Source organism: Kogia breviceps, chromosome 8 (genome assembly GCF_026419965.1).
Source record: "Kogia breviceps isolate mKogBre1 chromosome 8, mKogBre1 haplotype 1, whole genome shotgun sequence".
In the NCBI taxonomy this organism is placed as follows: domain Eukaryota; kingdom Metazoa; phylum Chordata; class Mammalia; order Artiodactyla; family Physeteridae; genus Kogia; species Kogia breviceps.
In genome coordinates, this window is record NC_081317.1 from 70,074,706 (window position 1) to 70,087,642 (window position 12,937).

The 12,937-nt window shown below is 43.5% G+C and overlaps 1 protein-coding gene across 8 annotated transcripts in view; it reads right to left on the reverse strand.

The window, feature by feature from the left end:
- SMARCA2 (SWI/SNF related, matrix associated, actin dependent regulator of chromatin, subfamily a, member 2) overlaps positions 1–12,937 on the reverse strand; it is a 176,355-nt gene that overhangs the window by 19,930 nt on the left and 143,488 nt on the right. For 7 of the 8 annotated variants that reach the window (XM_059071803.2, XM_067041602.1, XM_067041599.1 and 4 more), the window contains one exon: positions 5,564–5,617. The exons of the other annotated variant lie outside the window; for it this stretch is intronic. In XM_059071803.2, the coding sequence (XP_058927786.1) occupies positions 5,564–5,617 (54 nt within the window). The remainder of the gene's footprint in view (positions 1–5,563; positions 5,618–12,937) is intronic. 8 annotated transcript variants of the gene reach the window in all.

The following is a 12,937-nucleotide window of genomic DNA, read 5'->3' on the forward strand; positions in this document are numbered from 1 at the left end:
TATCTTGCCTCCTTAAGGAAATGACATCATGATTTAGAACACCCATTTGTAGTTGGAAACGTTTTACAGAAAATTATTACAGTCCTAAAGGAATCAAACATAGGAAATCATTTTGGGGAAAAAACCCATAAAAATTGGGTCAGCATTGGAGGGCAGTAGGTGAATACATGTCTTTTTTTTCAGGGTCAGATTCCTATAGGTTTTAATAAATACCATTTCCAAATGCACTTAGACCTGAGTAGCACCCTGCATATCTAGAAAGCCCCCAGAAACCTGAGCCAGTCACAGAGTAGGTGTCAGAGTATCCACACTCTGCATTCTCTACTGAGGTCTCTTATCTGAGTCGTACTGAGCATTGACTGACAATACTGATAACTCCTAACAAGCTTGGAAATCTGACTTCCCAACTTCTTGAAGCATATAGGATGTAATAGCAAAACAGAATGGGATGTGGCTTGACTTGCAGGCTCCGGAGGCGCAGGCTCAGCGGCCATGGCTCACGGGCCCAGCCGCTCCGCGGCATGTGGGATCTTCCTGGACCGGGGCACGAACCCGTGTCCCCTGCATTGGCAGGCGGATTCTCAACCACTGCGCCACCAGGGAAGCCCTTGACTTGCTTTTGATATGGGATGGATAGCTGTAAAAATCACCCCAAGGGTTGTGTTAAGGACTAGGTGTCTAATGTGCCTGAGTTATCAACCAAAATGAGGTTACATCAGGTTTATGCAAGGTAAATGCCCCCATGTTAGGAGGCTTAAAGGGCTTGCTCAGCTCAATAAGAAAAGCAGCAAGGCTTTAACAACAGTCTTCAATGTAATCACACTCTGATGTATGGTTTTGCTGTTGGTAATCCTCTAGGCTGGAATATGGATAAAGATATATATATATATTATCTGTACATGTAAAGATGTTCATCACAGCATTATTTAAAATAATCTAAGGCAGCCAAAATGTTAAACAATTGGGGGAAGAAAACAAGTAATGGAAGGCTAGAATCTAAAATCATGTATTTTTAAAGTATGTGCCTTAAAAAACAGAAAAAAATGCTCATTATGACATTCAATAGGGGAAAAAAAAAAACCCCACAGGATATCTAATTGTAAATACAATACACATTCAACTAGGTTTTTAAAAGGGCATGAACTAAGGACCAGAAGGAGAAATGCCAGAGCATAAATAAACATTAATAATAAGGTACTCTTGTTCAACAAAATGAAGATTTACAATCTAATGTAATTTGGAACCCTACTGTCATCCATAAGTAAAGTAGGCCTCAAACATTTTTATGGGTTACCTTCTTTGAAAACATGCTATAAGTCAAAAATCTAATTTGATTTTTCCCAGAAAAATGTCATCTGAGGGGCATATGACCAATCTTTATTTATATCACCATAAACAGCACAGTTCATCAACTGGCACCTTTTAACTCTCCCATATAAAGCCCAATAAATAGAATAATAGAACAATAATTCCACAAATTTTTTATTTACTATATTACAACCAACAGAATCTACTGCATGAAGTTCCTATTTATTCCTTCAGAATTCTCTCATTGAACTTATGACTGCAAATCAGAGGTGATCACCTGGACATGAGATTCAGAGAGTACTGTTTATTTACTTGTTTACTTAGACAAGCATTTTGAGGAGATGACTGAGAAGACTTATCAGCTATCACTTGACTTTTTAGAAATATTAACTTGGGACGCCTAGATTCTTCTCCTCTTTTTCTCACTCGACACTTCATCATAGCAGGTAGAGGTACAGAATCCTAACTGTCCACCTGTCTCAATGTGATAGACACATTGGTCACGCTGTTTCATCAGCTTTTGTCACCCCATCTTGGAGACCTGGAAGTGACTCAGAGGATGCCTTCCTTTCAAAAGGTAAGGACACACCTTCCCTTCCACTGAATGTTCTGTCCTTTGGTCTTTCCCCGGGTCTCCAACATCGTAACGTTAAAAAAAGGGCTTCACAGCTTTTGGCTGAATTGTGATCAAACTCAAAATCACAAAGCTTCTGCAGGCAAACAAAATCAAATGCCTCTCCACCTGAGCTGCAAATCCCAAATGTCACTTTGTCAAAGGGGTGTGTGTGTGGTAGCAGGCACCCCGAGTGCTGCTTTTTTCTATAATGGCCGTTTTAGGAAATTCATAAGGAAGACATATGAGGTGTGATTCTAAAGGAACAAGGCAGATATTTTTCCCATGAATACACAAGAACATTTATGCCCAAATAACTGCCCTCTTTCAGAGCAATCAATTTCTAAATCAAAAGACAGAGAGTGGTTATGAAGACAGTTTATCAGCTCTGTAAGAAAATCAGTTTTGCTGTTTCCAGCTGGGACTGCTTCCCCTCCCTCAGAGAGAGGTCATTTATGCCGGTAGTCCTGAAGCTTTGAGAGGCAGAGACCCTGGGCTCCTGCGCCAGGCTGATGCTGGAAGCCTCGGGGAGGCTTTCTGTGCCTCAGAAAGCAGATGGACCACGTTTATTTGTGGGCTGCCCACCTGCTGTACGTGGGTAAAATTGGCTGAGCATCATTAATAAGTGTCAAGTCACTAGGAGTCAAAGCAGCTTATTCCAGTACACATCTGAAAGTATCAATACTTTTAAGAAGGACAAAATAAAGTTCTAGAATCTGCATTTCCCTAAGCTGATTCTCTCCGGACTAAGTGCAACTTCTGAGCTCTAAGTCAGCATTTCCCAATATGTGCTCCATGAAGCATGAGCTTAATGGGTTATTAATAGTGTGCCCTGAAAAGGGGGCTTCACTGGTCACATGAGTTTGGGGAATGCTGGGTTAGACAAAGTTCAGCAGGCTACTTTACACAAAACTTCCCAGAGCCTCTACCCATGCTGGGAATTCTCCAAGAAGCTCCAGGACTAGAGTTTGAGGACCACACTCCGGGGAAGCGTCACCCTGGACATCAATTGAGGTTCTGACTTCCCTACGCTGCTAGTACACAAGACAGACCGCCAACCCTGGCGCTGAGCCCTAGGTATCCAAACAGAATAAATGAAGCAAGGCTCTTCACCTAGAATTAAGATTCTCTCAGTGTATCCACTTGGTCACACTTGTATTTCATGGCAATTTCTCTGTAATCTAATTAAATGCAAAGGGGCTTGAGCCTGAGATCCGGTCACAGCCTCCCTCCCCCACTTAAAGAAATGCCAAATGTCTGGTGCCGATGTTGCTAAAACTAAATTTTGACTATAAGAGCTTCTTAGCCGGTCCTGAAGGGACAGTCAATACTAACAACATAATCACGACATTAAGGGCTGTTAATAGCCATGGAGGGAATTTAGATTTCCTGGGCTGCAGTATGTAGGGCTGGGTACCACATGCCACCTTTCTTTTCAGCCATATTTCTGTAAATGTAAATTTCACTTACCACTCAGGACAGAGAACCAGGAGTTATCCTTAAAAAGTTCTCCTCCATCTCTCACATCTGGTCTGCCCTAAGTCTTGTCAATCATACCTCTCTCTGAGTACTTGTTCTCTCGCCTTCATCCCCATCGCCATGTCCAATGCTATGGCCCTCTTCCCTTGCACCTGAGGACCCAGTCATACTGAGAGACGTGTGGTCTCTAGAAGGGGTCCTGCTTTTCCATACCTCCTCCCTGGCTGCCTACACACATGGGTCTCAGCACCTTGGCTGCCTCCGCCCACCCCCCATCTGCTTGGGGGATTTCGACTCCTCCCACAAGTCACTGACTGACTTTGCTTTCCCCCTTCCTACCCTCCCACCTGGCATGTACACTTGATTCATACCGTAGATGTGCATTATTCCTTTATATAACTCTTTCCAGCTATGCTGTAAGGCATTCCATTTTACTCATTTCCCCCCACCCCCTCAGTCTCAATACTTACACAGAGACTGACACATAGAAAATGCTCAGTGCTTTTGAACACACGGAGGGATTTTTTTAAAAATAATGTTTAAAAATTATTCATAAGGCAAGCTCTGAACAACATGTCTTAAACTCGGGTTTCTGGGGAGAAGCAGCATATGTGACAGTATGGGACCAGACAGACTCCGCAGTCCTGAGGAAGCAAACATCAAGCCCCTTCTATGCCTCTGGAAATTGCAGTTTAAACGTGTCTTCAGTAAAAGGATTTATCTGGATCCTAACTACATATGGTCACATCATCTCCTCAGAAAGCCGAGGCATGACACTGGGGGCTCTTAATACCCTTTAAAGTTAGGAATCCACTTTTCATGGTCACACGATTATTTTGATGGAAGAGGGGATATAGGCTGAAGGAACTTATGCCTGTCCTTGTTCACTGCGCTGGGCGTTTAGCCTATATCATGCCTTTTAGACCATAAAGCCTCCTTTCTACATGGTTGAGTTGGAAAGATTTACCCTGTTAGTTCATTATTTCAAGCCCCAAAAAGTCAAGTGTTTCTTGTTTCAGTTCCAAAATTCAAATCCAGACTGAGTTCTTTCTCGTAATGGCAAAAACAGAACACCATTCTTGATGTCTCTTAGTACACAGTATGGTTTGTGTGTCTGGCTTCCAGGATTGCTCACTGTTTACAATAAGAAATACCCAAAACTGACATTCCTGCACACCAGTTTCACCTCCGCACAGATATGGGTGGGTACAAATCACCCCACGTTTAATCTCCCTATATAAAAGGGAAGACCGCAACTGGTGATGGTATTTATTCTGAAATACAGGACACAGCTTCAATTCTTTTGCCTCCTGGCCCTAGATTGGATCCTATACTAGTGGGGACAGAAGTGCCATAAAGGATGTCATTGAGTCAGTTGACAAAAGTGGAATATGGATGGTAAAGTACTGTATCGATATATATTTTTTTAAGTACAGGCTGACCAAAACGGGGAAAGAAATGTTATTTTCGGTATACCAATAACAACTCCTAACCCTGGCAAATCATGCACATCTCTCTTTCCGTCTCAACTGTCATCATCTCAGTCTCGCAAAATCTCTAGGAAAAAAACACTTCTGCTTTCCACTCGACAGAAGCAGAGCCACACAAAGGTTAAACAAGCTGCCCGAGGATGCTTAAGACCGTATAGGACAGGTAAGCCCAGAAGTCACGCCTTGAAGCCCACCTGGTGCGCAGACCCTCCGCACACGTGACTGACTCCACAACATCAGACAGGGCGGGCAGGCACGCGCACACGGCACCCCAGGTGCTTCTCAGTAAGCTTCAAAACCAAGACAGCATGGAGTTAAGAGGCCCGTGGGACGTAAGACAGAAGCTGCGCTGGACGTGGCTGGGGGAAGCAACAGAAACCCATGGCTGAGTGATGCTGGGGGGACCGTCCCGCTCAGTGGTGGCTCCTGATGCCTTTGTAAGGAGTGCAGTTACAGGATGGACACACCCAAATTAAAACACAGCACAGAAACTTCAAAAGCCACAACAGGTGTTTGAGAGTATCTGTGCCTCCATCTCCCACTCCAAGGAGGGGTGGTCAGGAGGCCACTGGAGAAATTTGCTTCCAAAGGCCGAGTCTTTAGGAATCGGTCTGTTTGGTGGACCAAGGGATACCTGTATTTAGAGACCCGGGAATACAAGACAGATCCTGACCTGTTTCCTTCTATTTCCAACTGAGAATTACTGGGCACCTTCTCCACGTTACACCTGTGGTAGGGTAGAAAGAACACTAGAGTCAGAAGACCTGGGTCCTCGTCACAGCCCGGCTCCTTCCTCTTAGGTTGGTGACCTCGGGTAATTCATTTCACGCTCCAAGCCTCAGCCTCCTCACCTACCTGCCTTGCCAACCTCGGGGGATTGTTGGGAAGATTACTGGGGATGTTTCCTGCTTCTCCCGAACGCGTAAATGCCTGTGACTCTGCTCTCATTTCCCTCCACACGTTTCCACCCGTCGTTCTAGAAGCAGTGGAGGACAGGCAGCGTTTTCTTGGTGGGGGTAGGGGTTGACCTTAGGAATGTAGTAGCTTCAGCCTATCCGAGTCTAACTCCTCACTTGTAAAATGGGGATAATACTTACCTCAGAAAATGGTTGTGAACCCTGAACGGGACACTGTACTTCGTTACAGCAGCCACAGCACACAGAGGGTGCACCGAACCACAGCCTAACTTGGTTTCTGAACACCATCTAGGTAGTTAGCTCTCCTTCCCAGACCTCCATTCTTTTCCAACAGATCACCGAGTTAATGATCTTCAACTGGAAATGACGACCACCATGTGAGGTCTCTGGCCCTTCTCCAGGCCTCTAGGGAAGCCTCTTTCATTGAGGATTTTGCAACTGCACCGCTGGCGTTCCTTGGTGTGGTGGCAGAGAAGCGGCTGACAGGGGTGTCATGCCCTAGGAAATCCCTCCACCCCCTCTAGATCTTACTCCAGGCAAAGACGGTGCCATCGGCATACACAGCCCACGTCTGGCCACTTACACATCCCTCCTCAGAGACCTTACCCACTGTGCCCTGGGAGAGCGGGAGACACTACGGAAGGCGCAAAGCATAAATCCAGGAGTGGCGAGGGGAAAAGTACAGGCGAGACTGGAAAAGCAGAGAATCGGGTGGAATGTCTGACATACAAGGGAGAGTTGCACGTTGGAAGATGAAGTCGGGAAGGTCCTGGAGCCAGGTGGTGGGACACTATCTTTCCCACGCTAAGAAGTCTGGTCGCTATCAGGTAGGCAATGAGTAGCTACTGAAAGTTCTTAAGTAACCACTGACAAGAGGGGAATCCATGAATCAGAGGCAGGAGGAGAAGCAGGCAGCATGCAGCTGCAGGAACGGCCAGAGACGATGGTAAGGACCTGATGCAGACAGTGGGTGAGGACACAGAAGTGGGGGGGGGCCTGGGAGAAATGCTGAGGAAACTCTGTAAGGGCATGCTAGGAATAAGGCACAGAACTGGGACCACTTTTCTCCCAACACACTGGAGACCCTGAGTTGATGACGGTGTTAATAGCCAAGGGGATACCGAAGCCGACACAGACCGTGTTGTCTCAGAATGTCTAACAGTGAAGAGCATTCTGTAGACATGTTATAGGACATACTGCAAACACTTTGGAGAGAGAGGCAGGCGTGGTTCTATGATCTGACACTAACAGAGATTGCACCTCATCGGGGAAGGAAGGCTCTGATCAAAGGAAATTCCAACAGAACGCTTTCGAACGATTCTGATAAGGAGTACGTGGGGACAGACCTACATGGGTCAGCAATCTGACTGAAAAAAAAAAAGTACAGACACAACAAAAAAGCATATGAAATGATGGCACGGATTTGGCTTTCAAAATGTATGTTACTACAAATCAATTTTTTAAAAGACAGTGTGAACACTGGTGTGATTTAGTCCATCTTGGATGGAAGACTCAGGATGATGATGTAACTGAGGGAAAGCCTTCGACATCACAAACACCTAAATACGCTTCAGATAAAGCACTTTGGGGAGATGATATTGGAATAAGAAGAGGCAACTTTTTAAAGTAAGAGCCCATCCCTTCTGGAATATGGGTTGACTATATATACATGGGCCTTTAAGACAGTAGCTCAGCCTTACTCCAAACGAGGGAAATGCTACAAATGACTTTCCATCTGTATATAGGAATTTGTGTACAGGAATTAAACAAGTACACTTAGTCCTTAGGTTTGCAGTATTCCCAAATCCTTAAAAGATACTATAATGTAACGGGGTAAAATGCCGGCTCTCTTTTCCCAGGTAAACGCAGTGATAGTGATATATATATATATCACATATATATAAATATATATATATCATATATATATAATTTTTCCCCCCCTAAAAGAGACCATAAACTCAAGATAATGTTATTATATTCTTATATAAGGGGCTCCCGTGACCCCGCCTTCCCTGAATCTCCCAGGCCACCTGCCTGTTCAGTATTCTCCGGGCTGTCTCCTCTACCGCATGGCGAGCTAGTGGAGGTAAGTACCGTGAGTTTTTTTTTAACCCTCTGGCCCTCAGGGCTGGAGAGAAGGAAGGAATAATGTAATTAATATTTCCAGGATCAATGAATGATTTTCTACAATGTGGGGAGAGCTAAGATTCAGAAGACGCTGAGGCCTTCCACCATTCCTAGGGACGTCATCAGTGTTTCTTAAAAAGAGGGGCAAGAAGAAGACAGCCTAGCCTCCAGGAAGAGAGCAGAGCCTGAAGGGGGCATCAGGTATCAGGGAGGAAGGAGCCGTTTGGCCGCCCCTGGCCGCCCCACTGTGTGCCAGGGTCAGGCAGGCATCTCCTGCCTCCCTGCTGCTTCCCTTGTCCGTCCTCAGAGCTGCACCTGAAGTCCAGACCCTCTGCAGACAGCGGGGCCCATCCTCGCAGTACGCTCCTGCTGGTCTTCACAAAACTGTCAGAGTGGGAGGAGGTGACGATAACCTCCTCATATTCTGTTTCCAGACTCTTGGGGAACATGAACGACGCTCAGATTTGAAAAGCAAGGCATAATAAAGGTTGAACAAAAGCTACTGATAGGAGAGTCGCTAGAGCATATCAAGAAGCTTCAGATGAGTTCAAGTGTCCAGTTGCAAACTAATTACATCCTGAAAGAGTGCGTAGATTGCTTTTTGCTAATGACGTTTAAGAAATCACAGAGAATAGAAATGGAATCAGAAGACTAAATGTCCCACTTTCAAAAGGAGAATGGAAACTCGAGTCGCTGTGCTTGATGTGGACCCTTGGTCAAAATTTGGAGTAAATTATTCAGATGCCACAGGGCTTCAGAGAGAAGATAAATAACATCATTAAGTACCGGTAGGGGGTCCCTTAGAAAAAGCCATGGCAAGCTAACCTCGTTTCATTCTTTCGGCAGGGTTTCTAGGTTGATGGATTGGAGAGGCCACAAACATGGTACATCTTGGTTTTAGCTGTTTTTGATAACCTTGACAAAGGATAGATGAATGTGGGTGACATGATAGCATGGTCATGTGAGTTCACAGACGGTTCATCAACTTTAAAGATTACTGATTAATAAATTCATGTCAACCTTAAGTGACTTTCAGGGGCATGTTATAGAAGACCTGTCCTTTGCCCTTTCGAAGTTTCTTCACAATAGCTTATAGCAAATCTTCAGATGACAACAACTTAGGAAAACAAGTAAACGTGGTTTTGTTTTGTTTTTAAAAAAAGGCATAAAATAATCAGTGTTACATCAATAGGCTAGAACAGTGGTACAAAAATCAGTAAGATTCAACTATATAAGAATAAGTCGATACAGGATACAAAAAATCAGAGGTTTAGCTGAAGGCTAACCTTGGCAGCATTCACGTGAGAAAAGAACTGTGTGTATGTTTTGCAGGAGAGGGAGTTTTTCAAGAAGTCGCATTTTCAACGTGAGTTAACTCTGAGTCAAGGTTGGTGAAAAAAGTTAACACGCTCCTGAGTTATGTTAACAGAATCCTGGTGTCCGGAATAAGGAGGCTAACCAACCTGCAATTAGGCGCCATCGGAATACCTCTGGAGTTCTGCGTGCTACGTTTTCAATGGGACACTAAAAAAGTAAAATGTGTCTAAAGGCGGGGTGAGACTGGGGGGGACCAGGATGGCTGGAAGTCCAGGCATCACTCAGATAGCAAAGTGAGATGTTACAACCCGAAGGAGAATGTCCTGAGGCGGATACGTTTATGAATATTTTAAAGGACATTTCTCGGAATGAGAACAGACTGACTCTCTGAAGTTCCAAGCAGAACAAAAGCTAGAAGTCAGAGGTCTGAGTCTGTTTTCATATAGGAAATGCCTGTCGTGTTTAGAGCTGTCCTTTGGTGTTGCGAACGGCTTCCTGACACAGCAACTAACGCTGGGCATGTCCACACAAGGTTAGATGATGATCTGCTAGAGGTGATGCAGGGGGACACATCTGGGAAACTGGACCAGGTAGAGCTAAAACCCCTTCTAACACTAAGAATCCTCCCTAGGAATCTCCCTCCTTATCCAAGTAACTATAAGCCATGTCTCTAGACTTGGAATAGCTCCACCAAACCCAGACCCCGCTTTTTCACCATCACCACCTCTTCACAGGGGCAATTTTAAAGGGTACAGATGCAAATTAGGATGAATCCCTTTTCCAAGAAAAAAAAAAAAAGATCTTAGGTTAAATATTATATAAAGGGAGAATATAATTTTAAAAGCCTTCTACATAAGCATGCTTAACAAATGAAAACAAAGCCTTCCAATAATACTTCATATCAAGTTTTCTATTTGGAAAAATAAAATGGTGGGAACGGTAACAGCAGAGCAGTGCTACCTCTAGTAGAAATTACCACAGAAAAACTTTACATTTGTGAATCACACAGAATTATTGGCTCTCGGAGGGGAGAGGGGCTCACAATTTTTAAAAGCATCCCCCTAAAAAAAAATTAGGACTGGCACTGAAAACAAAGGCCATAAATAGACACAAATTATCCTAGTTCTTTTTAAACAATAAAAATACATCTGTCCCAGAATCATGCAAGAACTTTGAAAAAAAAAAAAACTGTCTCATAAGAGCTAATTAATTCTTATGTATCAGTTAAATATAGATGGCAGTTCTTATTTAATACGCTGCTAATGTACACGACTGTCAGAGCTGTAACATTTGACTGAAGTGATGGGAAAGAGGTTAGTCCAGGTGGTACTTCTTTCACAGGTAGGTTGAGTTACTATATTAGTAACTGACTTTACTGGTGCAAAAATCTCAACACATGGAGAAGTACATTTCTCAGCAGCATTTTCTAAAAACAACCAAAAATATGATGTGTCTAATTAAGGCCCTCCTAATTTGAGTACCTCCTACTTGAGCACCAAATTTGGTAAGAGACATAAAAAACATAAACTGAGTAAGTGCTTTTTTTCTAGAGGATCACTAACACGAAATATACATGAAACATGTAGCAGTGGAGAATTTAGAACATACTTCCCAGAGGTACCTAAACGTGGGCAGTAATAGAATGGGCCTTACCAGGGTACTTTCAGGAAAAGTAAAACAAATAAATAAAACCAGAGAAAGGGGGAAAACAAACAAACGATTCGGTGTCTGCAGGTTGAAATATTTAAATAGCCTCTCCCTACAGTACAAGCAAAGACATGCTCAGTCATCATTCCCAGTGAAGCTGTGTTTTCTGGTTTTGGAAATAACAATACGAAAGCCGCATGAGCAAGGACATTTTCTTTATAGTGCTTAGAGCTCCATTCACCTACCTGATTTGCTATAAATTGTCTGAAAGGCTGATTATTAATAATTAAACTGTTCAAAGAGCTATATTAACTCATCAAATCTTCCTAACGCCTCTAGAGGCAGGTACAGTAATCATTCCATTTTGTGGACTAGGAAACTGAGGATCCGGGAGGTTAAGTAAATTGCCCAGCTGCTCCACAGGTAGTAAATGGTAGAGATAGGATTCAAATGCAGGTAGTTAAACCAAGACAAGAGCTTAAACTACTGTGCTATGCTTAGCTGAGGTTAAAGAGACCTAACTTCATACCACTCTGTATTTGGGGGTGGGTTCTGGAAAAGTCATCAGCCCATAGCCCTGTGCGTCAGGAAATCACAAACCTAAAAGGCTACAGAGCCAGCAGGTGATATAAAGGAGTGACGTGGGCCAGGTGCGAAAAACACGATGATAAATGGCAACTGACACTCCATATTGGAGGGACGATAGTGAGCGATGGGGATGCTGGCCGCCTAGAGCAGGCAGTCTGCAACGGGTTGGGGTGTGGCTTCTACTCCTACTGTTACCTTAGGGAAGGCTAGGTAGAGTGCTGCCAGATTTTTAGGTTTTTCCAAAAAGGGGGGGAGGGGGGAAACCCTGACATTTTTATAAGAACTCTCTCCAGCTTTATGTGTTTGCTTCAAAAAACAAAAAAAAAAGGGAAAAAAAAAAGAGAAACATGAAATAAAACCATCTGTTGGCAGTACGTGGTCCACTGGCTGGTGACTTCTTTTACACCATTAAAGGAGGAGACAGCCATCACCTGGCATAAAGGGCCTCACTTCCAAACCTCCAAGGACTTTCTTGGCTCTTCTCAATTTTACAGCAGCCCTAGGCTCACTCAGCAGGTAATGAACACAATGCCTGTTACACATCAAGGCACACCTGGTCAAAGCCACAGGCATTTTCACTCTCCCGGGACAAAGGCAAAAAGTTAGAGGTATGTGCAGAGTGATACTCTCTGCTTATTTTTCTCTACACCAGGGGCTGATAAAATAAGGTGTAACTGTCCAACCTGGCTTCCTGGAAACTACTCCTGCTTCCAGCCAATCTACCAGTACAGCTGGGGAGGAACAGAAACGTGACAAGAGAGAATTACTGACTCCGGGTTTACAAGGAAGTTTGCGTGTTCATCTGGGCAAAGAATGATCTCGTGGCCAAATTTTCCTTCCTAGATTACTGTCATTCCCGTGTGTCAATGAACAGCTTATCCAAACCTAATGTAATGGGGCTGCCCTTTGTGGCCACTTTAGAATTCTCAAAGGGAATGACGTTAAAAAAAAAAAAAAAGGAAAATAATAGTGAAAATAGTAAGCAGGGAACCTGAGAGACCTGGTAGATAGAGAGGAGCAAGAAATTCTGACCCTTCCACACCCATCTGCTCCTATGTCCCTTTCACCATTTCTGAGAAGTCTTCATATTTTCTCTAAGGAGCTATCCGTAAAACCCCATTGAAAGTTTCTTGCTTTTTATACTACTTAATCTTCATGATGAGGTTTTCTTCCTTTAGTTGTATGAAGACATGTGACTAAAATCACCACGAAGAACTAAAAGCGCAACTTATTTGTAGTAAACAATTCCAGTTATATACAGCAACACCAGTTAATGTCAAGAATTTTTGGTAACGAAAAATTGATTCATGCCACTATGTAACTTAGAGGGAAAAAAATTTCAATTTTTCAACTGAAATGAGATGTCATCTTCCTATTAAAACTGCATCACATGATTACTGAGTAGAAATCAAATCAACTAACCAAAATGTAGCCTAACCAGTTTATCAGTC